General features: G+C 38.3%; 1 protein-coding gene across 11 annotated transcripts in view; it reads left to right on the top strand.

Annotated features, from left to right (window-relative positions):
• Positions 1-26,863, top strand: part of Atrnl1 (attractin like 1) — a 604,076-nt gene that overhangs the window by 74,561 nt on the left and 502,652 nt on the right. For 10 of the 11 annotated variants that reach the window (XR_008213236.1, XM_052714295.1, XM_052714293.1 and 7 more), the window contains exons 11-16: positions 3,233-3,317; positions 4,344-4,552; positions 5,458-5,576; positions 11,892-12,024; positions 22,008-22,189; positions 25,517-25,730. Coding sequence is in view for 10 of the 11 variants with exons in the window: in XM_052714295.1 (XP_052570255.1) it covers positions 3,233-3,317; positions 4,344-4,552; positions 5,458-5,576; positions 11,892-12,024; positions 22,008-22,189; positions 25,517-25,730 (942 nt within the window). In the remaining variant the exon portion in view is untranslated. Of the gene's footprint in view, positions 1-3,232; positions 3,318-4,343; positions 4,553-5,457; positions 5,577-11,891; positions 12,025-22,007; positions 22,190-25,516; positions 25,731-26,863 lie in introns of those variants that run through there. The other variant, XM_052714300.1, reaches the window with a different exon arrangement.

Raw genomic sequence — 26,863 nt, 5'->3', positions numbered from 1 at the left:
GATTCTGTATAGAATTTGTTTTGAATCGTCTAAGCTTGAAGTGACTGTGGAGAGATAATGACTGGGCTGTTCTAGATGTATATTTTCTTCTGGCAGAAAATGTAACTTTAGATTTCAGCTAAAGAGAACAATAATAATCGAGACTCTGCAGTGTGAGAATCAGAGCAGAATACATGTAAGCACACTATATTAACTTGGTGTTGGTTACTGATAGAGTCAGTTTATACTTAAGTGTCAAGCTGGCATATTTGCATTTTTCTCTTTTTATCTGGACTCACCAGACAGTTACCAGGATGAGGAAGTTTGCTGGTGCAGCAGTGCTGGGGTGCATCGGGTCGGCTACCTGCTCATGCGGGGTACTTGGTGTCCCTGTGGTCTCGATCATTCTCATTTTACCTTTCATCTTATCTTCTTACTGATGATGCTAGAAAATTCTGATTATATGGTCATGTGATAATCTGTGGCCAGTGCTCTACATACAGAGAAGCGGGATAAAGGTCTGTGGTTTTCCACTGCTCTTGGCGTGGCTGTGGACATGTGCATCCAGTCTGAATTGTGCTTCTCACATGAACTTGCCACAGATTCTACATGCCACTCTTTGCAATGGTGACGTCACCAGTGGCTGGAAGGCTTTCTGGGTTACATCACCTGGCTGCATGCTGCTGTCAGTACTGACTGGACTTAGCAGATTAGTTTTCTTGCCCAGGTGTTTAGTCAGAGCTCACATCTGCTGCTGTCTTCTGGTACATGGCCTGGCATAGTATTCCTAAGTGTTGAATCTGCTGCCTTCAGAGTTCAGAGCAGTTTGGTGTGGTAGCGGTGTGGTAGCAGTGTGTTAATTGTTTCATTTCTTTTAAATTTTAATAAGAGGGCATATTGTTCTTGGCCATTGGACCTTCATATATTTTAGCAATATGGAAAGTCTGAAGTTTTGTATATTTTATCTTACATCTTTTGGAGCACACCTGTCTTAATAAGGTCTCCATTGCATTGATTATTCTTGATATTCTGGTCCTATTAGCACATATCAAAACAATGTGATATGTTTTCAATATATTGTAATACTATACTCAAAGCAGAGTATAAATAATTAGCACTATAATTTATGTTTATTGAATTGGATGAATGATTGACATCTAACTACCTGAATTCATTAGTTGATTCTAACATTTTCATTACTTTTCTTATTCAGAGCTTGTACCATGCATAGGTCACCCCCCTTCCAAGAAAAACTATAGTGTCTCAAACTCCTTTTAACATGTTATTTCAAATACTTATATGACTAATTGTGGAAAGACAAAAGTTGTCACATGAATCTTAAGCATGTTGCTTAACTTCCAAAGATCTATTTCTTCATTTATAACAAGGCAATTCCTTAGTACACCTCAGTGAATTCTTGTGAAGACTACTATAAGTTCTGTAGACAAGCATCACTTTTGGGAGTGATTTTATACAAATTTTATCCTTGTAAATACATGTTATGTACATTTCTTAAGTTAAATCATAACACAAAACTTTGACATTCTGTTTTCACGCACAGGTCTTTGTTATAGATTAAAAATGTAATCTAAAGTAATGGGATGATGTCTTAGTAGGCAACTTCTTATGTAAACCTGAGGACCTGAGTTCGAATCCCCAGAACCCATGTAAAGGCTCACACAGTAGAACATCTGTAATCACGGTGCTGCTAAGGAGAGATGGGAGGTGGGGACAGGGGACTCCATGGAAGCTCTGGGCCAGCTTCCCTAGTGTGTCCAGCTGCACAACAAAGAACACACCTCACACACATCAACGTGTCCATGTGCACACACACATTCATACACAGGTATACACACGCAATTCTCTCTCTCTCTCTTTCTGTCACACACACACACACACACACACACACACACACACACACACACACACACACCCCAATTGTACCAATTGTAATCTGCAGAGCATTGACTTTTAGGAATGTTGGTAGGCCTCATGGACACTGTATCTATGGAGAAAGCAGTATAAAAATACTTAAATAAAATTGTTAGATTTTTATTCTCTCTCATGTTAGAATAATAGACAGCTGTTGTGGCCAACTTAAGAGAGCTTTATAAACTAAAAACTGGAACACTCTTTGGCAAATACAAGCCAGGATGTATTTTATTTGTTTTAGTATCCCAGCTTCAGTTTATGAACTATGATTTTGATTTTTATAATTCCTTTGATGGTTGTTAGTCAGGCTATTGAATTAAAACTCATTACTATTTGTGTTATTGGCACAATTATATAGGTAAGAAAATATGTAATTATAATTTTAACTTTTTAAATTAACATTATATATATTTGTTTCTTCATGGTTATTAAAATTGCACTTTCAAAAGCTTTTTACACTTAAACTAAGCATCAACTCCTGCCTTTTGATGCAGCGTGTTTAAGAAGTTGAGAGGTAAGAAGCATCCTAAGACTGTCCCTAGGTGCTGGACACGGAGTCAAGTTTTGTGTGTTTATGTGCGCTCATTTCAATGTTGTATTATGATGGTATATTTTCTTCTTTTTAACCTCTTTTGAGAATTAGATATGTGAAAATTGTATTTGCATCATTCTGATTTCCTCCTTCTTCCAACTCCTTCTGTGTCTCTCCACCTCTTTGTCTCAATATGGCATAGTTTTTCTTTAGCAATTTTTCTTTCCATATTCTTTATACAACTGAATTATTGTTATTTTTTCAAAAGCTTTTAAATCTAGGTTTTTGTGCAGTTGAAGTATTTCTTCCAACACCAAATAAAAGCTATTTTCTTGAAACATGATTAAAGTAATTATTATATTATGATGACTCTACTTTGGACAGTCTGTCAGTGAATATTACGTGTCACATTTACTTTTATGTGCATCCAGGAAATACTTGATGGAGTTTATAAGTGTGCCCTATGGTGACATTCATTGGCTTTACTATGTAATTTGGTATCTTTAGTAAAGTCAAGTCAGTGAAATTATCTCCAAACATTAATGATACTTAATTTCATTCATTATTTTGTTAATTCTCATTTACTTAAAATTATTGGCAAGAATTTTATGGAAGAGTTATTTTTAATTGAAGTTTCATGGTAGTTGAATAATGATACTAAGTTGTAGGTAGTGGGAAATTAATCATCCTTTTTGCTTTCTGATTTTGTCTCTAATTTCATCAATGATTATTTCATATGATTTCTCTCGAATTTCTTAAAATTTTTATATCTGTTTTCTTTATTTTCAGCTTGTGATGAATGGAAAACATTACCTAAACCAAATCTTCATAGAGATGTCAACAGATTTGGACACTCTGCAGTAGTCATCAATGGGTAAAAGCGCACTTCTCATTTTCAGAGGTTAAAACACTTGTCCTTGCATATTCACACGATCTGATGTCCTTTGACACTGTGTTGGTTGTTAACGACACACAGTTTCATGCCCTTCTTTCTCCTGAGTACGTGAGACGGTTTGCTAGCCACAGCCTCCACCTCAGTTTCTTTCCCCTCAAGCAGTTGGACCAGTTGTGTGTGGTTTTTTTTTTTGTTGTTGTTTTATGTCAATAGTAGTTTATAGATAACAGTTGCGTGGTTTTGGGGCATGGAAGCATTGTGTTTGTTGTTAAGCACTCAGTATTTTGGAGCTCCGTTACAGAGCTGGAGTGTGGAAGCCCTGTCTTTCCTTTGCTTTTTTATTTACAAGAAGTCTCAGTATCTGACTTCTAAGTTCTGTGTCTGCCTTAAGTGGCAATTCCAGGCTAATGTAGTGATACATGCCTTTCACCCCATAGCCTGGCCTTGAAACAGAAGGATCATGACTTCAAAGCCAGAAAGGGTACACATTTCACTGTCAAATACAGCACACCAAAACAAAACAAACAACATCATGGAACAGAATCCCCAAATCAATATAGAAAAAAAAAATGGTAAATCTAGGTAGCAGCTCCAAAGTGCACCTTAACATATATTACTGTTATTATATTATAGTTGCTATGTATTTCTTAAAAGATTGTTTCCTACTTTATTAAGATGGTAATACTTTTTCTGATAAAAGAATGTTACATTCTTGATCCTTTTCTTACATTAATAATAAACATGTCTGTCAACTTAATGTTTCCATAAAACATTAAGATCTATATGATATTTCAGATCTGAAATATCATTAAGAAAATTTTATAATAGTTAATCTGGGCTCTTTACATCATACTGTATATTAGAAATACAATTTTAAGGAAAAGTTGGACACAAGCACAGACATTTAAAATGCTAGAAGGTGTAGTTAGAGCTGTATTTTTCAGACAAGTTCATTAGACCACTTGGCTGTGCTCTGTTAAGATGCCCCCTCCTGTTGTTTTCTAGGTCAATGTATATATTTGGTGGATTTTCTAGCATACTCCTTAATGACATCCTTGTGTACAAGCCTCCGAACTGCAGAGCTTTCCGTGATGAGGAGCTCTGTAGAAATGCTGGTCCGGGGATAAAATGTGTTTGGAATAAGAATCATTGTGAATCTTGGGAGACTGGGAATACGAATAATATTCTTAGAGCAAAGTGCCCCCCTAAGACAGGTGAGGCGTTTCCCTTTCCTTTCTGGTTTAAAAGCTTCTCTATGTATTTAAAAGTAGAATTGATTTTGCTTATACAAGATTCCTTATTTTAGAAATTAAAAATATAATCTTATAATTATAGAGACTGATACTTGAATTAGACATCAGTTAATCATTTATTTTCTTTGTTATTTTTAGTTTTTTAATCTATATGGAAATATTTTATGTGTAACACGAATTCTTTTATAGTACATGATAAATTATTTTTAAATACATAATTTCTCAGAAATAATGTTTACTTTCAAAGAAATAAAAAGTGATATATAATATATTTGCTGTTTTCTTCTTGAATTTCTGCAAAGCCATATTATACAATTAACTTTTTTCTTTTATGAGATAAAAATTATTTCATTGTGATGAATTCTTAAATAAAAATATCACATAGCAAAATTAACATTTGCCAGTTCCAAACTCTATACATGCCATGGCCATTGTGATGCTGTGGAACTTTTCTGAGGCTTTTAATGATTTATTATGATGTGTTGAGTAAATAATTAGAGTTATGAAAAGTGAGCAGTCAGTATTTTTATTTATGTTTTGTTTGACAGTTATACATTTCAGCTGATAGGTCTTTAATATATTTTTGTGTTGCAATTAAACATTTTCAGATTTTGCTATTCTATATCACATTGGATCTGTAAGTACCTATAGTTATAAAATCCAGATATTTATTATTATATTTTGTTTGGATGTATACTTTTCTCTTTCTTAACAAGTAAATTTAAAATGTGCCCTGTAAATAAAAACTATAGTTGACTTAATACTAGAGAACTTACTTTGCTGCTTATTTTTTTTAGTGATATGAATTAAGAATCATGACACTTTCTTTTCAGTCTAGCATGTTTTTTCTCCCATTCATGTTGCAGCTGCTCCTGATGACAGATGTTATAGATATGCAGACTGTGCCAGCTGTGCTGCCAACACAAATGGGTGCCAGTGGTGTGATGATAAGAAATGCATTTCAGCAAACAGCAACTGCAGCATGGTCAGTATTATGGACAGACGGTGATGTCACCAACGCGCTGCGTGTCACCCGGTTATCATCTTACTGTGCACAAAGGAGATGGCTTTATACATAGAGAAAGAAATGTGTGGGGTACAGTCAGATGACACGGAGACTTCTTAATTATGAAAGCTTGACCTTAACTTAGGCTTGTCCCACTAGCTCTTATAACTTAAATTAACTCATACTTTTATTAATCTATGTTCTACCACGTGGCTTTTACCTCCCCCCCCCATTCTGTGTGTCCACCTCGTTGTGCATCTCCATGGTGTCTCTCCTGTGCCTCCTTCTTCTCAGAGTTCTTTCTGTGCCCAGAAGTCCTGCCTATACCTCCTGCCCAGCTTTTGGCCATTCAGCTTTTATTATACCAATCACAGCAATACATTTTCGCACAGTGCGTATATATAAAAAAGGACGTATGTAAGTAATCATTCACATCTTGGCACATAGTAGTTAGCCTGTATATAGCTTTGGTGGTCAAAAGTATCAGTCTGTATTCTGTTTTAGAACTTGTAATTTTTATTCATGTATTTCATGAATGAGACTGAAAGCTTTTCAATACTTATAGTGTATACCTTCTATCTTTAATGCTGTCTTTAAATGTTCTTTACTGTGCTGATGGAATCAGGGTTGTGTAGATAGATAGTAATTACCTAGATTATCTCCATGGGATTCCTGTCAGACTCACATCAGCTGTGTGGTGTTGGTCTGTTGTTTGCATATGTTATCTTTAAATTTTACCACAATATTGATAGCCTGAGTTCTTTTTTTTATGAGATTACTTGTTCTCAACTAAGGTAATTTTGTTTCACAGCTAGCCTTTAGCAACAATTTTGATTATCGCAACTGTGAGGCTATTTATTTTTAGTGTGCAGAGGCTCAACACTCAAAAGACATAGAACACCATTTCCAAACCACCAGGGCACAGAACAATAGCCTTCCCACAACCAACAGTACAAAAAATAGCCTTCCCATAACCAACAGTACATAGAACAACAGCCCTCCCACAACCAACAGTACACAGAACAGCCTTCCCACAAACAACCGTACAGAGAACAGCAGCCTTCCCACAACAGTGATTTTCTGGCTTAAAATATCAATATTGTTGGACTGCTACTTTACGTGAAACAAAACTACTGAAAAGTTATTAAATTAGTATTTATAGTTTGGAACTTAGTGAAAATTTATCCTTTATCATGTTGTTTTAAACAAAATCTCAGTTGTTCAAGATGCTGGGGTGAAAGCCTGCTGGCTCAGAGAGGCAGAGAAAGCACCCAGCTTACTGTCCTCCTCCACCAACATCCCGACGCCTCCTGCCTTCTCTTCCGCTTCTCAAACAAGACTTCTCCAACTGAGTGTTCTTCCCTTCTACTGCCTGTGCCTCTCTATCAATCCTCCTGACTCCCTCTTACTCTCTATGGTTTTTTCTTAATTCCGTGTTCACTTCCTGTCAGCTGGTTGCTTGGTCTGCCTCTTGACTTGTGGTTGATTCTATTTTCTTGTTTACACTATTCAAGCAGAAAGCTCTTGGATTAAAAGTGTGTGCCGGGGCAGAGCCATACCACAACTAAAACAGGTTTTTCTAGTAAATAATGCTGTCTTGGGGTTCACATTATGAGCAAATATCCTGCAACAATATCATGATAAATTTTTTTGTAATAACCAATGATACTTCAGCATTTTAAAGTTGTAGGCATCTATAAAATAATAAAACAGGAAAATTTAGTTTTTGGCTTAGTACATTGAACCCTTTTGCATTTGTACATATTTTATTACTATATAATTTTCTGTCATGCAAATTGATTTAATAACAAGATATACTAAAAGTATGAGTTTTAACATTTTGCAAGACATATTTATATTTGAAGTTTTAGTTATATTTTTAGATATGTACTCACATAAGGGGATTATATTAGTGGAAATAAAGATGAAGTAAAATTCAACACAGGCATAAAGGCCTAGTGTTGTGGTTAGGGTTCTTCATAGGAGCAACTGTAGGGACATACTCAGGATTGTAGGGAATTGTTTTTGTGATTATGAAAAGTCCCCATGATCTGTCTGTCACCTGAAACTGAACATACAAGGAAGAGTGGTAAAATTTCAGTAGAAGTATAGTGGCCTATGAACCACGTGCACAACTCTTGTAAATCCTAGCCAAGTACAGCGGCAGCTAATGTCTCAATTCAGCACTCAGGCAGCAACTCTTACTGTCCTCGGAGTTTGTGGTGTTCGGCTCTTGTTGAAATGAATGGTGTTTGCCCACACTGGGGAATGTGCATCAGTCAGCTCATGCAAATGTTACCTTCATTTGGACATCCTCACAGACATGCCACACCGTCTGCATACCTGTGCCCTAGTCAGATTGACACATACAATTAGCTATCACATAATTAAAATGGAGAAAACTCTTTCTTAAAAATTTCAAGAAAATTTTATTTTAACCTTTTTGATGACTTTGAATTAGTGTTTGTTTAGAGATTATTTTAATCTGTTCAATTTGCCACATCAAAACATCATAAACTGCATGATTTATAAGAAACAAGGATTTATTTCCCAAAGTTCTGAAGACTTGGAATTTCAAGCTCTGAGCCAGACTCACAGCTTTCATGCTTGGTAAAGACCTGGGTTCTGGTTTGTAGACATTTTCTTCCCTGGTTGTTCTAATGTGGCCTCCTGTATATGAAGGCTCCATCACCGAGACCAAATCACCTCCCCAATGTCCTCTCCTATATTGTCACATTGGGGACTTTGGTGTCAATATGTGAATTGGGGTGGGGATACAAACATTCAGTCCATAGAAGACTGTCTGACCATTTCCACTAACAAGGCCACACCTCCTCATAGTGCCTATGGGGGCCATTTTCTTTCAAACCCCCACAAAGACATTTAAGTTTGTGTGTATGTGTATATTTAGATAACTATACTTGCACCTGAAAAAAATAAATTATGTAAATTGCTCTCAAACAATTGTCTTGTATTGCATCCCTTTGCTTTATTTTATTTTTGATGATGTGTTAGCCAGGAATGACTTGGATGACATAGTATGAGTGAGCAGATGGTACTCTCCTATAATTTAGAATTCTGTTGTAATGTACTTTTTAGGCAGTTTTATCAGAGTGGTGATTAAGCCAAACTGAATGCTAATGGATACCTAAAGTTCTAGGGGAATTTTGTCAAATTATGTGCAGTGATATTCTATTTCATTATTTAGCCATATTTATTGCAAGCTGCATATTTGGGCTCTAATGGGTCAGAAATCTGTTTGCTTTTCATGGATTTACATTTTGAATTTATGACTAAGTAGATCAAGATTGGAACAGTAATGGCTACTCTTCATTGCCTTTGGTTCATTAGGTAAACAGTGCGAGTTGTGATTTAGAGCAGTGTTCAGCTTTATTCTATCACTGATTTCCGTGGTGCTGTATGTGATTAAAATAGAATTTCATCCCTCATTGTTATTTCTGTCAATGAATGATCTATTAGTGAGGAACAGTGGAATTATCAAATATGGACTCTGACATAACTGTGGTTCTGAGCGTTTACACTTATTGCTTTTGTTTTTATTTTCTTACTCCCAACATCTTTAGTCATTCTTTTGTCATTTTCATAGATTTATATATTCAATAATTCAAGTGAATATTTCTTTTATTGAGTTGGCAGATACTTTAAATTCTACTCTTAATGATCATATAGGATAATGCTAGAATTTATGTGCTAAATGAAAACAAAATACTTTGAATAATGAAAGTTGATGTTAAGCTAGTTTACTTGTTCCTAAAGGAGATGTGCTGGTTGAGTAATTCACAATTGAAATTGACAAAAGTGTGTCTGAATTTTTTCTTAAAGACCAGCAAGTTAAACATTAGATGTGCATATATTTTATCCATTATCCTGTAGTAAATATAAAATTCTCCAGAGAAATGAATATTTTGGCTCAGTAGATGGCTCAGTGGGTAAAGCCCTTGCTATGTAAGTGTTGGGACCTGCCTTGAGTCCTAAGATCCTGTGCAGAGTCAAGCAGAGCCAGGAAAGAGAGCATGCGACTTTAATCCCAGGGCTGCTAGTTAGACTGGAGGTGAGACAGGAGAATTCTGGCTCGTTTGTGTACACAACAGTGAACAACAGAGACTGCTTTAAACAAGGTGGACAGCAAGGGCTGGCTCCTGGGTTTGTCCTCTGAGCACAGCACACACTACTGCTTGTACATCATACACACACACACACACACACACACACACACACAAGAAGAAATTAATACTTTTGTCTTTTAGGTGACTGTAGTGCATTTCAAATATTTATTTACTTGTTGTGCTGGCTGGTTTTGTGTCAACTTAACACAAGCTGGCGTCATTTTAGAGGAGGGAACCTCCAATGAGAAAATGGCCCCACCAGAATAGCGTGTGGGAAAGCCTGCAGTGTGTTTTCATGATTGATGATTGATGTGGGAAGGTCCCGCTCACTGTGGGTGTTCCCACTCCTGGAATGGTTATTCTGGGTACTATAAGAAAAGAGGCCGAGCAAACTGTGAGGAACAAGCCAGTAAGCAGTCTTCCTTGATGGCTTCTGCTCCAGGTTCCTGTTCTGACTTCCTTTGATGCTGGACTATGATGGGGATGTGTAAGCTGAAATAACCCCTTTCCTTCCCAGGTTGCTCTTGGCCATGGTGTTTGGTCCAAGGAGTAAAAGCCCTAACTCAAATACTTGAGTGCCTGTGTGTGTGCTTGTGTGTACGTGTGTGTGTGTGTGTGTGTGTGTGTGTGTGTGTATGTGTGTGTAGGTCACAGGAGAATGTGCAGAATCTGATTTTCCTTCCTCTCTCTGTGTTCTGAGGATTGAACTGAAGTCATCAGGCTTTGTAGCATGTGCTTACCGAACCATCTCACCTAATGGGTACTGCATTTTATAAAGGAAGTATAATATTTTATCAATAAATACTTGGTGCATGGTCATTAAACTACCTAAAAATATAGTTTTACAATATTAATATGAGATAGTTGTATCTTAATTTTAACTTTTAGCATTAGTTACTGAAAATTAGTATTTACCTGTTCTTTAGACGGAAGTCTGATACAAGCGAGTCTCTTTATAGACACTAACAAGATTGGGTGTGTTGCTCAAAATGTATAATTAAGTCCCTTCCAGTATTTTTCTGATATATGCATTTAGTTGCTGAATGTCTTAAGCCCCTAGTTTTAAAGTCTGTATTCATGAGGTAGTTTTTAGTCAGATAGTCGTGATTTTCTGAAGTAGCTGAACATAGGTATATGTAAGGTATGATACAAGGGTTGCTATATGACCTTTTATTTTTCATTATTGATCCCCAGCCTTTAACTTTTCATTGCCAGAATTAGTAGACATATGTTTTTATGATGTAGTAAGATTGAAAAAAAGTAACAATGCAGTGTTCTTTTTAGCCTCTATGAGGAAAGTATAATACTCACAGAGAGACATTAAGTAGACACCCATTATTAGTTTAAATCATTATGATAATAATTTCTCTTTATATTGTGGTAGATTTGAAACTATTTTACTAGTTATTTCTACTTCATTTTCATCAGGACTAGACTCGTTTCATGTTGTTATTAAGAATGTGAATTCATGCATTCACTTAATTAGAGATTGGTTTTCAGATTCACTCAAAAAGTTTTCTTTTTCAAATTTTAAATTACATAATTTTCTCAGTATTTTCCAATTTTAGGAACTCATTATAATTCTAGGAACAACAGTTTACTATCTTAAATGAAAAGAAAAGCTGGTGAACAAAATTGAATAGAGTTTACTTAAGCAAAGAACAGTTCATGAATTGTATGGCACCCTGAACCTTTAGAGACTCAAGGAACACTTTCCAGTTTTCCCTAAGACCAGACAAAAGACATATAAGCAAAACAAATAAACAGTAAGAACTACAACAAAAATCCAAGTGATATATACGGAAGCAGCTTAGTTCATTATAGTGGCATTTGCCCTGTATGGACATGGTCTTATCATTGGCATGCTGTGATTGCTAAAGCTTGCTTTCCGTGGTTGCCTCAGACTTAATATCTGTTAAAGAATGTTCTCAGTATGTGTTGCTTATGTTCTAAGTTATATTGAAGTTTACTATGTAGAACGGTAGATTTAAGCCAAATGTAATTCAACACTAATGCAATAATTTAGAGAAATTATGATTCAATGGAATTGGGTTTGGAGATAAAAGCATATTTTAAAGTTCAACAGGGGCTTAAAATTTTGTGATGTTTAAGAATCCTTGTTTGTTCGATTGTGAAAAATAACATGCTTTGTCTTTCAATTTTCTAGTCTGTCAGAAACTATACCAAATGTCATGTAAGAAATGAGCAGATTTGTAACAAACTTACAAGCTGTAAAAGCTGTTCACTAAACTTGAATTGCCAGTGGGATCAGCGACAGCAAGAATGTCAGGCTTTGCCAGGTAAATGTTTCATGACTTGGTAAGTGAGTGTTTTACTTTGTAGACAAATAATATTATGTCATCATCTGTGAGTATAAGGAAAAGTCATTAGGAGTCAATTTAATAGCCTGTTCACTAAGCACAATACTAGTAATGGGTTCTCCCCTAGAGCCCATGACTTGTCTGGGTATAGGTTCTTGGGTCAGTAATGGTGCCAAGTATGGGTTTCCTCTTGTGGAGTGGGACATAGATCCAGTCAGGAAGTGATTGGTCATTCCTGTAATGGTCATGCGATTGTACCAGTGGCTCTTTACTGGCACAGTCAATATTGTAACTCAAAGAGTTCACAATTGGGTATGGTTGATGATACTTTTTTTCCTCCGGTAGTGTGCATAGCACATTCTAGAGCTAGGAGTAAGGAGAGCTAGCCATAGAGATGATTTATATGCCTCAAGTATGTGGCGTCTTTAGCAGTAGGGTCTTACTGGCGAATTCTGGAGCATGCTGAAAAGCAGTGGCGGTACCTATACTGTTTGGGGTCTGTGGTACCCCACTGGCCAACAACTCCAAAGGAAGTGACCGTTTCTGACACTGGGATTTTTATTTGTTAGCTTCTGGTGTGTAGTAGGGCCATTGCTACTCCACTTAAGGGTAACTCTGTTTTACCTTGTGTGTGTGTGTGTGTGTGTGTGTGTGTGTGTGTGCAAGCTTCATCATAGTAGATTTCCATATAGCTTTTTTTGAAGGTTTTGAGTGTTATTTATCCCTCTCCAAACTCCCTCCTCTACTGTTTACCCTCCCACCACAGCTAAACCCTTCCTGTTCCATCTTTCTCTTTAAACCTTGTATAACAGGGAGCACTGTCTCCCTTCCATTGAAAGCTCCTCTTCATGGCTCCTTAGTAAGTACTGACCTCTATGTTAATTCCAAAAGAAACACACACATCTAAAGGTTCAAAGCTAACATCCAGAAATAAGAGAAACATGCAACAGTTGTCTTTCTGGGACTGGCTTACCTCATTTAAAATGAGTAACTGAATAGCATGCCATCGTGTAAATAGACCACATTTTCATTACCATCCATGAGTTGGTGAACATCTAGGCTGTTTCTTTTTACTGGATATTGTGATAGAGCAGCAGTGGACATGGATGAGTAGGTATTTCTTGAGCAGGATGTGGAGTTCTTTGAGTTCATTCCCAAGACTGGTATAGCTGGATCATTTGGTGGCTCCTTTCAGCTTTTTGAGGAGCTGCTGCCCTGATTTCCTTGGTGACTACATCAGGGTTTCCTTTCCCGGACATACACTCTGAGTACCAGCATTTACCATCTTTTTATTTTCTTTTTTCTTTTTGAACCCTAGTCCTTCTGACTGGCATGAGAGGAAATCTCAAAATAGTTTTAATTTGTGTTTTCTCTGATGGCTACTGATGTTGACTCCCCTTTTTTTCTATAAAGTTTTTCAGTTGTTTGCTTTTTCATCTTTTTAGAACTTTGTTTAGTTTAATGCCTGGGTTTGTAATTGGGTTGTTTGTTTTCTTGATGTTTAATTTGAGTTGTTTATGGATTCCAGATACCAATCCTCTGTCAGATGTATAGCTAGAAAAATTATTTCTCCTTGTTAGTCTGTCTTGTCACTCGAGTGATGGTGTCCTTTGCTGTATGGAACGTGTTTAGTTTCCCGAGATCCATTTATTAATTGTTGGTTTTAATGTCTACACTGTTACCAGGGGGTTTTTCAGTCTGTCATTGGCATAAAGGAAGGCTGCTGATAATTGTACGTTGATTTTTATACCTTGCTGCTTTGCTGGACCTGTTTCTCGGCTCTTAAGGGTTTTTGAAGAATGTTTTTAGGGTCTTAGGTATAAAATTGCTTCATCTGCTGACAGGGATGCTTCAAGCTTCTTTCCCAATCTACACTTGTGTGTTTCCTTTGCTGTGTGTTGCCCTAGCTAATACGTCAACACTGTGTTAAACAGAAGTGGAGAAAGTGGACGCACTTGCCTTGACCCTGATGTTAGTAGAAATGCTTTGAGTTCCTTTTTAGTCTTGTGTTGCCTGTAGGTTTGTTGCGTGTAGCCTTTAGTGTATTGAGAAATGCTCTCCACCTCCAGGTTCCCCATGACTTTTATTATGAAGGCAATATTGGATTTTTCAAAGGCTTTTTCTGTATCTGCTGAAATGATTTTGTGATTTCTGTCTTTTAATCCATATATTAGTTACTTTCCCATTAATGTAGTAAAATAATGTGGCCAAGGAAACTTATATTAGAAGGAGATAATCCGGCTTATGGTTCCAGAGAGATGAGAATGAATTGTGACAGGGAGTCATAGCAGCAAGATGTGTGCTTGACGGCAGGAACAGGAAGTTGAGAGCTCATAAAAAGCAAGCAATAAGCTGAGAGAAAAAGCTGGAAGTGGCGGAAGACTTTTCCCCTCAAAGCCCTCCCTCAGGGATGTGCTTCCTTCATCAAGGCCGCACTACCTGAATCTCCCCGAGAGCCCCACCAAGAACCGAGTGTTCAAATGTCCGAACCTTTGGGGGCTTCCTCATTCAAACACCCACATTCCATCCCTTGACTCCCATAGGCTCATGGCAGTATCCTCATGCAAAATGCATTTAGTTCAACTTTAAAAGTCTCTGTGGTCTTTCACAGTCTGAACACTGTTTAAAAGTCCAGTGTGTCTTCTGAGATTCAAGGCAGTCTTTTAACTTTAACCCCTGCAAAAGCAAAGAGAACATTACATTCTCCCATCATGTAATCACACAGAATACGTACAAAGAGGAATGAGGGCATGTTGAGGAAATATAGGACCAAAGTAAGTGCCCAGATTCTGGAGACTGTGGAAGACATTTCCCATTTCCCCCATCACAGTGTGAAACCACCAATAATTCAACAAACACGTCTCAACATGAAGAAAAGTGATTTGGTGTTTTGAATTCTGTAAGACTGGAAAGACTGTTGCATGTGTAGCCTAAGCACGACAAGAAAGCCGTGCTGTATTCACTAAGTGCTAACAACTTTCTGAGGACTTCTCTGGTCTCAGCGTGTTACTCCAGGTTCCCAGTTTAATCTTTAGAATATTAGCTATCGGTGAACTGGAGCAACAAGACCTTTTAGTGCGTGTGTGAGGTCAAAGCAAATGGTGTGAAGATGCACTTCGTTTTGAATTTTCATTCTGTTCTGTCTACTGTGGGCTTTTCTAAGACTGCGAAGCCTGGCTTAAACTCTATTTCACCATTCCATATTGGGTCACACTGGATGTAAGGGGTTTAGAAAATTTGGCAATAGTGAAAGTTTTTTTTTTTTTTTGAGTACTCATCCATCAAAATTAGTTAGAAAATAAATGCTTAATGAGTCTGAAATACTTTTGGCAACACTTTTATTGAGTCCTGTGACTTCACTGTAGCCTGGGTTCTGAACACAACCATGTTCACTTTGCCTGTACATGCTAGCATGTGTTACCAGAGATGCTTCATGAGACACTTGGGTTCAGATTTGACTGTTGTATGTTATAAACTGTATTGTTTTTAGTGTATGTACAAAGTTTTCTGTTCTTACAGAAACAATGATTTAATTACAGTCTTTATATATTTGGCCATTGTAATTTTTCAGCATGTAAATGTTAAATTAGTATTTCTTTGCATTGTATTGTGTTTGAATGCTTCATTTAAAAATTGGTATTTGAGTTGCTGGCTTTTCATAAAAAAATTTTAAATAAACTTTGATATTAAAACAGAATTTATAACAGTTTTTGATTTGTCCTTAACTATATTTCTGCCATTCTGTTCTACCTATGAGAACTGGTGTTCTCAACAATGATAGTTATAAGATTCAAATAGCTGTTAATGCTCAAAAGCACTGAAATGGGGAATGTCTTCCACAGTCTCCAAAGTATCAGATGTTTAGTTAAGATTTAACTCTTTATGTATTAATAACCAAATGTCTGTCCCATTAGTATGAAAATTTATTTTTGACTTTGATAAATAGCAAAATTTTATCTCAAAAAATTTTAAAATAAGATTTGTTGTGATTTATTATCAATAACTGTTTAATTTATAAATCTGTTTTCTATACCTATATACCTAGGGCTGCTGTGGGATGGTCTGTATGTCAAATTACTCTGATTGGTCAATAAATAAAACACTGATTGGCCAGTGGCTAGACAGGAAGTATAGGCGGGACTAACAGAGAGGAGAAAAGAAAGAACAGGAAGGCAGAGAGAGTCACTGCCAGCTGCTGCCATGACAAGCAGCATGTGAAGATGCCGGTAAGCCACGAGCCACATGGCAAGGTATAGATTTATAGAAATGGATTAATTTAAGCTGTAAGAACAGTTAGCAAGAAGCCTGCCATGGCCATACAGTTTGTAAGCAATGTAAGTCTCTATGTTTACTTGGTTGGGTCTGAGCGGCTGTGGGACTGGCGGGTAACAGATTCGTCCTGACTGTGGGCCAGGCAGGAAAACTCTAGCTACAGGGCCATGTAAATTTTTCTAAGCAAAAGAACTTGTATTAGTTACTTCTCTGTTGCTAAACAAAATGCCGTCACCCAAAGCAACTCGAGGAAGAAAGGGTTAATTTTGTCTTATGATTCTGGGGGTTTGAGTCCATAATGGCAGGGAGGCATGACCACAGGCAGCAGGAGATGGTCTTCTGCCTGCAGAAGCAAACAGGAGAACGCGGTGTATGAAGTCTTGTTCAATAGTACACAGTCTCAGTTGACTGAATGCAGAAGCAGATATGAAAATACAGTGTCTTTATGTGTGACATTAAAGAGATTTGTAAAATGGTAAAACAAAGCCACAAAACTAGGTTGCTTTAAATTTGATTTATATAATAAAACTAAATCCCCTCATGTTAAGTTTCAGTTTTCATCCCCCAATTTTATTATGGAAAATTTAAGAATGTAGGGCATGGGAAAACTTGGTGAGGACACCAAGTCCCACATTGAAGAAGCTATAATTAACACCTCTTCCCTGTCATCTTTAAAACTGATGGCCATGTCCACTGTTTCCCTCCATTCTCCGTGTCCACTGTTTCCATCCATTCTCCATGTCCACTGTTTCCCTCCATTCTCCATGTCCATTGTCTCCATCCATTCTCCGTGTCCACTGTTTCCCTCCATTCTCCATGTCCACTGTCTCCATCCATTCTCCGTGTCCACTGTCTCCATCCACTCTCTGTATCCACTGTTTCCCTCCATTGTCCATGTCCACTGTCTCCGTCCATTCTCCGTGTCCACTGTTTCCCTCCATTCTCCGTGTCCACTGTTTCCATCCATTTACTGTGTCCACTGTTTCCATCCATTCTCCATGTCCACTGTTTCCATCCATTCTCTGTGTCCACTGTCTCCATCCATTCTCCATGTCACTGTTTCCATCCATTCTCCATGTCCACTGTTTCCATCCATTCTCCATGTCCACTGTTTCCCTCCATTCTCCGTGTCCACTGTTTCCATTCATTCTCCGTGTACACTGTTTCCATCCATTCACTGTGTCCACTGTTTCCCTCCATTCTCCATGTCCACTGTTCCCATCCATTCTCTGTGTCTACTGTCTCCATCCATTCTCCATGTCACTGTTTCCATCCATTCTCCATGTCCACTGTTTCCCTTCATTCTCCGTGTCCACTCTCTCCATCCATTCTCCGTGTCCACTGTTTCCATCCATTCTCCATGTCCACTGTCTCCGTCCATTCTCCGTGTCCACTGTTTCCATCCATTCACTGTGTCCACTGTTTCCCTCCATTCTCCGTGTCCACTGTTTCCATCCATTCTCCGTGTCCACTGTCTCCATCCATTCTCCATGTCACTGTTTCCATCCATTCTCCGTGTTCACTGTTTCCATCCATTCTCCGTGTCCACTGTTTCCATCCATTCCTCGTGTCCACTGTTTCCCTCCATTCTCCATGTCACGGTTTCCATCCATTCTCCATGTCCACTGTTTCCCTCCATTCTCCGTGTCCACTGTTTCCATCCATTCTCCGTGTACACTGTTTCCATCCATTCACTGTGTCCACTGTTTCCCTCCATTCTCCGTGTCCACTGTTTCCATCCATTCTCCGTGTCCACTGTTTCCATCCATTCCTCGTGTCCACTCTTTCCATCCATTCTCCATGTCCACTGTCTCCATCCATTCTCCATGTCACTGTTTCCATCCATTCTCCGTGTCCACTGTTTCTATCCATTCTCCGTGTCCACTGTTTCCATCCATTCCTCGTGTCCACTGTTTCCCTCCATTCTCCATGTCCACTGTTTCCCTCCATTCTCCGTGTCCACTGTTTCCATCCATTCTCCATGTCCACTGTTTCCATCCATTCTCCGTGTCTACTGTTTCCATTCATTCTGCATGTCCACTGTTTCCCTCCATTCTCCGTGTCCACTGTTTCCCTCCATTCTCCGTGTCCACTGTTTCCCTCCATTCTCAGTGTCCACTGTTTCCATCCATTCTCCGTGTCCACTGTTTCCATCCATTCTCCGTGTCCACTGTTTCCATCCATTCTCCTTGCCCACTGTCTCCATCCATTCCTCGTGTCCACTGTTTCCATCCATTCCCCATGTCCACTGTCTCCATCCATTCTCCATGTCACTGTTTCCATCCATTCTCCGTGTCCACTGTTTCTATCCATTCTCCGTGTCCACTGTTTCCATTCATTCCTCGTGTCCACTGTTTCCATCCATTCTCCATGTCCACTGTTTCCCTCCATTCTCCGTGTCCACTGTTTCCATCCATTCTCCATGTCCACTGTTTCCATCCATTCTCCGTGTCTACTGTTTCCATTCATTCTGCATGTCCACTGTTTCCCTCAGTTCTCCATGTCCACTGTTTCCCTCCATTCTCCTTGTCCACTGTTTCCATCCATTCTCCGTGTCCACTGTTTCCCTCCATTCTCCGTGTCCACTGTTTCCATCCATTCTCCGTGTCCACTGTTTCCATCCATTCTCCATGCCCACTGTCTCCATCCATTCTCCATGTCCACTGTTTCCATCCATTCTCTGTGTCCACTGTCTCCATCCATTCTCCATGTCCACTGTTTCCATCCATTTTCTGTGTCCACTGTTTCCATGCATTCACCATGTCTGAAAGGATGAATGGCACTGGTTGTGGCGCTGGTGGCAGCGCTGATTACCACGTGGAAAGGTCATGGTCACGACAGAACCCAATGGTACTTTTTTGAGCTTTATTAGGAGGGAAACAGGAGAAAGGGAAAAAGGGGAGCCAGGCCCTGGGGTAGGGAGCAGAGCAGAGAGCAGAGAGGGAACAGAGAGAGGGTGGGGGTCTGCTGCTGGCTTTTTAAGGCAGGTAGTAGTTGCCTGCACCTGCTGATGAGGTAAGACCCAAGACCCCAAGAACTGGGTGACCCTCAAGGTTTTTTGAAGGTTAAAGACCACAAGTTTGAGAAGTACTGCCTTAAACGAGTTCTGTGAACATCTCAGTCCTGCTCGAAGGACATTTGTACAAAGGAAGAGAGAGGTTATATTTCATAGATGTGGACACTAAGATGTTCTAGAGAATCGATGCTGTTCAAACGTCAGTATAGATTCTGATAAAATACTGTTGCTGAGTAGTATAGTCTATAAAGAAGTGAAGAAGTAAGTATGTAAAGTTATGTCAGAAATCAGTGGTTTTATTTTTATCTGTCTTTCTTTTCTCATTTCTATTAGTTCTTGAAGATCTTTTACAATTCATTTTGATTATATTCAGTTCCTTACCCAACTCCTCCAAGATCCTTCCCCCTTTCTCAACCCACCAAACTGTGTTCCTTGAAAAGAACCAAATCAGGTCCAGTTTGTGCTGACTTTTGGATGTAGACTTCTTGGAGCATGGTCAACCCACCAGGGAGGAACCTTACCCTTGAAGGAACCTGACTTGTGAGCGTCTAGTTCTGAGGGCTTGTGTTTGCACACTGTTGTGTCCAGACTCTCGGCAGCGTGAGTTCGTGCCTTCTTACCTTCCCTCTGCTCCTCCTTCCTTAAGGATCTCAAGAAAAATGACTGCAGAAGATAACTGCTTCATCATAATATATATTATGTTCTTATTCGTTTGTTTTATTGTTACATTTTAATTTTGAGACAAGATCTCACACTATAGTGAGGGCTGGCCTTGAAATCACTGTGTAGCCCAGAATGTCCTCAAACTTCTAACATTCCTCCTGCTGCATCCTCCACAGGAGTTAATTCTCATGTAAAACACCCACTCTTAAAGTTCTTACTCTATTTAGTGATTCCATACCTCAGGGTACACTGTTTTTTTCTATATTCTTTTAAAAATTCTGATTTGTTTTTTTTTCTTTCTTTCTTTTTTTTTTTTCTGGAGAGAGAGAGAGAAAAAAGAGTATGGACTTGGGTGGGTGAGGAAGTGGGAAGTATCTGGAATAGTCAGGGGAAGGAGAAACCATGATCAAAATATAGTGGATGAAAAACAATTTTTTTACTTAAAAATATATCATGAAGTGAATGATAGTAAGACCCTACCAGGATGGGGATGTGGAATAGGAGAGAGGGGTGTGAAGGAGGGAGGAGGGGGCAGAGGAGGGAGGAGGGGACAGAGGAGAGAGGAGGCAGACTAACAGTAGCACTGTAATTACAGTTGTTCTTTGTGAGGTGAAAAGTCATCCATCCTGATCAGCCTGCTGTGCTGCTCAGCTGAGTCTGGTTCTCAGTTCTTCACAAGGAAAGCAGTAGCAGCTTGCTTTCTTTTCTAGTTGAAACCATTGCTTTCTTTCTATTTTTATTTTATTTTATTTTATTCATTTATTTATTTTTGGTAGGGTCTTACTGGAACTTACTCGGTAGTGCCGTCTGGCCTGGAACTGCAGCTGTCCCGTCTCTGCCTCCTGGACGCTGGAGTTAGAGGCCGGGTGCATCAAGCTCAGCTTGGCTTTCTCTTCTCTTAAAGGGATCTGCTCCTAGGTCGTCTGCACTCCTGTGATGTCCAGTTTAGTGCGTTCACGGGATTCCTAGGTGTGCGAGCGCGCGAGCGAGCGAGCGAGCGCATGGGTCTGCGTCCTGGGCCCTCCCCTGCACCTCCTCCTCTTATTTGTCTCGTCTTGTTCCACTCTGATGGGATAGTTTATCTTAGATTTCATTTTGTTATATTTAAAATAAATGAATGAAAGCTTGGCCACTAGGGTAAAGGAGGTTAACAAGTGAGCTGTCCTTGTACCTGTGGGAGGAGGGAGAACTCAGCTTCCTCCAATGGAGGGACACTGTGTAAAGGCCACTCCAGGGCAGGCCTAATGTTCAGGAGTACTTGGCCAGCATAGAATGGACTCCACAGTTCTTTTGTGTGCTTTTATTTGGTTACAGTTTGGTGAGTTTTTGTTTGTTTGGTATTTTTCCCTTGTGGGTAGTTGTTTTATTTTGTTTTCTTGGTTTTAGGGGGTTTGTTGTTATATTGTGTTTTTGTTTTTTGAGAAAACTTAAAGTTGTGTGGGTAGAGTGGAGGAGAGGATCTGGAAGGACTTGGGAGGGGAAGAATATGATCAAAATATATTTGAATTTATAAATTGTTTTAAATAATTAAAAAAGTAATCTGATCTTTTGTAGCCTGGAATTAGACAAATATAGTAGTAACTTTGTTTTTCGAGAGGTCAGATGGTGATGTCCTAGACTACACAGGAATCTTTGGAGTCAATGTAGAAAATAGGTGTTGGAGAACCAGAGCTCATGTTGTTTAAGAATTCAGGAAAGGCCAGGCATGATGATGCTTGCTTTAATCCCAGCACTAGGGAGACAGAAGCAGATGAGTTCAAGGCTAGCCTGGTCTATGTAGTGAGACTGTTTCAACAAAACAAACAAAGGAATTTAGGAAAGAATTAGGATCTTGTTTTAACTCTCTAGCAAACTATTAAATAAACTTTGGGATATTAAGAAATTTTGAAAAGTTCTATCTAAAAATTTTAAATTAACACAATAGTCATATCTATAATTTTGAAATAATTGATAAAGAACCATAATTCTTTGTAATGTAAAAGTAAGATGCTATTCTTTTTTCTTTACCTAGCTCACCTTTGTGGAGAAGGCTGGAATCACGTTGGGGATGCTTGTCTTCGAATCAATTCCAGTAGAGAAAGTTATGACAATGCAAAGCTTTATTGCTATAATCTCAGTGGAAATCTCGCTTCTCTGACAACTTCTAAGGAGGTAGAATTTGTTTTGGATGAAATACAGAAGTACACACAGCAGGTAAACCTTTGGGTTCTTTATGTGATGGACATATGCAGTGATCCATGATCTGCAGAAATGATTTATTCTTTTTTGTCTTTTAAAGTAAATGTCTATCTGAATTACTTATAGCACATGTATGAAAACTGTTATTGTATTTGGTAGTCTCCTGCTGTATGAGAACCCAGAGATGCAATGAAGCGCTCTTCTCAGACAGTGCAGTAGAGAAGAGACAGTTGTTCTTGAGTGAGGTAACTGCCATGATAAATGCACTCAGGGTACTTCCTGAAGATGAGGATGGACAGCTAGTCATAGCATGAGCTTATGGACTAGTCTTGGAGAAATGCCCTAGCCAGCATTCGCAGGACTTGGAGATACTATAAGGAAGTTGGAAAAATCCTACAGTTTTTATCTTAACTTGTCTTTAGTAGCTTCCAGCATAGTGGGTGGTATATGCAATGTATGTGGTAGCAGATGAGGAGATCTTTTGATATTTATACTTTAGAAAATGTAAGTGGAGCTCTGGGAGTCCAATTGGCGGGAAAGAGGAGGGATTGTATGAGCGAGAGATGTTGAGACCATGATTGGAAAAAGCACAGGGACAAATAGCCAAACTAGTGGAAACACATGAGCTATGAACCAATAGCCGAGGAGCCCCCAACTAGATCAGGCCCTCTGGATAAGTGAGACAGTCAATTAGCTTGAACTGTTTGGGAGGCCCCCAGACAGTGGGACCAGGGACCTGTCCTTAGTGCATGAGCTGGCTTTTTGGAGCCTGGGGCCTATGCTGTGACACTTTGCTCATCCTGGGTGTAGGGAGGAGGGGACTGGACCTGCCTTGACTGAATCTACCAGGCTGAGCTGAATCCCCAGGGGAGTCCTTGCCCTGGAGGAGATGGGAATGGGGGGTGGATTGGGGGAAGGGTGGGGGTGGCGGGAGGACAGGGGAATCCATGGCTGATATGTAAAATTAAATTAAATTATAAAATTAAAAATAATAATAATAAAAAGAAAATAACAGTTTTTTTAAAGTGAGATCTGTTTTTTGTGCTGTCAGGGGCTGCTCTTTTGTATACGTGTGCTTGCCAGTTTGCCACTCAGCACACGAGAATTAGTGCCAATCAAGTCCTGCCACACCATAAGCATTTGATCTGCACACTCGTGTTTTTGAATTTCAAAAACGTTAGACTTCGTCCTTAAAGCTCTGTTGATTTTCCTGTGTTTAGCATCAGGTGTTTTTGCCAGTTACAAAATCGCCACAAGTTTGGCCATTTGATTTCTGTATTTGAAGACTTTTTGTGGCTGCTGATTTCTGTTGCCTATTATAATCCATAAGGAGTGGATGATAAACTCAGATTTGCTGGATTGCTGAGTCACATCATATAAATGATGCCTTGTTTTATCAGAAACAACTTTTCATAGGATTTCAAAGTGGAAACTTTTTCAAGGTGACATTTCATTAGGCATATCTCTATAAAATGAATTATATCCCGAGTCATTGCAGGTGCACAGGCTTAAGATAACCCTTCTTTGGCCAATAAAGATCGACAAATTCATTCACTTTAAAGAGATATCTTGGGTCAAATGATCATTTACTTATCGGAAATGGCTAATGAAATGTTCTAATGATTTATGGTATGGTGCAGTAAATTTTCATAATACAATAATTTATCTTTCATTTCAACTGCCTGTCTGGCTCATTTATTGAATAATAGTTACTTTAAATGTTTTATCACAGGCTTCATTTTGTTTCTCTTCCTTTTCTTTCAGATTCTTATCATGATGAGTCAGGGCCTAATATTTCATTTTTAATGGCTTTCCTTTGCCGTAGATAGGAAGCACAGCAAGAGTTGCTGTGACGTGAAGCACACTGTATTGTGAAATTTCTGTGTTGGATTGATTTTCTGACTAGTGTTATTATAAAGCATGATTTAAAAGGCAGCTTTTGTTATCAAAATACCTCTCAGAATAAATGTGTAAAACATATGGTAATCCTAATGAAGAAGCATGTGTGAGTTTTATAATTAGAAGCACTGTTAACCCCAGCTTTGTCTCAGCATTATGCTAGATACTATAAAATAATTTCTATTCTAAGACCTTTGTTTATTAAATTTTCTTAAGTGCTATCTGTACTCTATTCTTTCGGCAATATGACATTGTCAAAGTGAAAATTCATAAGGTATTTTAATTTTATCCAAGAAATGTCTGTTGAGTATTTACAGTGTGTAGTCCATTGTATTTATACACTTAAAAATTTAAAGGTCTATGGCTAACTTAACCTCCCTAGGAACATTTGTATCACATGAATACCATGTATAAATATCTTATTGTAGTGACATTTTTCTCTACTCTGATATCACATATATAAAAGAATTTAGAAGAATGATGCTTTGAAACAATTTTCCATCATAGTGACTATTAAGTAGCTTAGTGATTTAGAAGATAAATTATCATGTGTTATATAATATATAAAAGAGGTGTCCATACTCTAATAGAACAATGGAAATTGGATTTAGAATATATTTTAGCTTTTAAATAATGATTTAAATAAGTTATATAAATATAGAATTGATTTTGATTTTGTGCTAAGTTTTATGATCAATGAGGGTATTGAGAATAGTTAATGTGACTTTTTTCAACTTGTGTTTATCAGATTTTCAATGTGATAGTCAGATTTTGTCTGTGAAATAGATGATGTCAGTTTTCCTAAAATTTTATGAAAGTTCAAACATAGCAGAGAAATCCTGATTTGGGGAGTCCTTGAGAAGTCTTCATTCAGAATCCGTACAGATCCGTTAATTTCATTTTCTGTTTTGCACAGCACAGATTTTGAATTTAATTTATCTGTAGGTTCCTGAATCCATAACTGATTAAACTCTATACCTAATAGTATTAGTTATAGCAGTAGCGGTATGTTGAGTGTTGACATTTTTTTTTTTCATTTAGTTTGGTTTATTTGTTTGTTTGTTTGCAATAGGATTTTGCTGTGTAGCCCTGGCTGGCCTAGAACTCTCTGAATATCAGCCTGCCTTTGACTCCTGAATGCTGGGATTAAAGGCACTCTATATGCCCATTTTATAAAGGGGAAAAAATGAACAAGGGTTAAAAAAAAAATAAAATCATCTAACCTTATAGCTAAGCTCAAAGCCCAGTGCTTTCCAAACAGTGCTGCGATCTACATCGTCCCCTAGATTATGCTGAGACTGTTGGTGGAAGTAAAGGTGATTGGAAAGGTAGCTTTATGTATTCTCAAATGTAACATTTAATGATAAGGAGCTACTTGTTGACCAGTGTCATGAGGTAGCTTTTCTTCTAACCACTTCAATGCCGGTCTCCTGTCGTTTGCAGAAAGTGTCCCCTTGGGTAGGCTTGCGCAAGATCAACATATCCTACTGGGGCTGGGAGGACATGTCTCCATTCACAAACACCACGCTGCAGTGGCTTCCCGGGGAGCCCAGTGATTCTGGGTTCTGTGCTTATTTAGAGAGGGCCGCAGTGGCAGGACTGAAGGCAAACCCTTGTACGTCCATGGCAGATGGCCTCGTTTGTGAAAAGCCTGTTGGTAAGTAGAGGTGCACCAGCCTTTCTGTGTCTGCGTCAGCCTGTTGTCCAGCCTTTCTTTCCAGAGTGCAGGGACTTGTTTCAGTCTTTTATAATGTTCATCCTCTGACCCTAGTTTTTATTTATACACCCAAGTTGGGGTTTTTTTTTTTAACTGATTTTAGCATTAACTTGTAATGGTAAATGTTTATTTTTACATAATGTCTTAAATTTTACTTATCTTTTACAAAAAATTTAAGGATTTATTTACTTTACTCTGTGTGTATGAGTGTTTTGTTTGCACATCTGTATGTGTATCCTGTGCACACCTGGTACCTGTGGAGGTCAGAAGAGAGAGTCAGATCCCCTGGAACTGGAGTCACAGATGGTTGTGAGCCTCTGTGTGGGTTCTGGGAATCATCCTGGTCTTCTGCAAAAACATCAAGTGCCCTTAGCTGCTGAGCCTTCTCTCCAGCCCAATGTATTGTTTGTATAATCTGTCTTTCTTGGTTGTCAGGGTGGTATTATGGACATGTGGTTATGGTTAACAGTTTAGCAATGACCTCTTAATTGGTTAGTCTTTTGCTTTTATCATAATACTGTCTGAAGGAAAGGTTTATCTTTAAGATTAATGACTGAGTAATTTTTAATCTTAGAATATATTGTTTCAGTTCTCTAAAAAGAAATACTTTTGTTACTCCTTTTGAAATTGATTTTGTTAAATGGAAAAGAAGTATTTGAATTCTTTTCTTTTTAAAGAATTGTATTTTTATTGTGGTTATAAACATTTTATGAATATTTACTGTTTTAACCAGTTGTAAGTGTACAGTTCATGAAGTATGTCTCATTGTCTTGCAGCCATGACTACTATTTCTGTAAAACTTAGTTTATTTGGCAAAGTTAGAACTCTGTGGGTTTTTGAGACAGGGTTTGTCTGTGTAGCACTGGCGTCCTGGAACTCACTCCTGCTGAGATTAAAGGTGTGCACCTCCATTGCCCAGCATAACTCTCTATTTTTTTCAAACAAAACATTTCTTACTCTTTAAGACCCCTGGAAAACACCATTGCACTATTTCCCTGAATTTGATACTTTGGATACTTTATGTTGTGGAGTCACACCACTTTATACTTTGTGATTTCTTTGTTCCCTTAGCA

The sequence above is a fragment of the Peromyscus californicus genome, unplaced genomic scaffold (assembly GCF_007827085.1).
Source record: "Peromyscus californicus insignis strain IS unplaced genomic scaffold, ASM782708v3 Scaffold_4__1_contigs__length_199733344, whole genome shotgun sequence".
Taxonomy (NCBI): Eukaryota; Metazoa; Chordata; class Mammalia; order Rodentia; family Cricetidae; genus Peromyscus; species Peromyscus californicus.
Note: the sequence above shows the minus strand (reverse complement) of the source record. Positions and strands in the feature narration are given on the sequence as shown.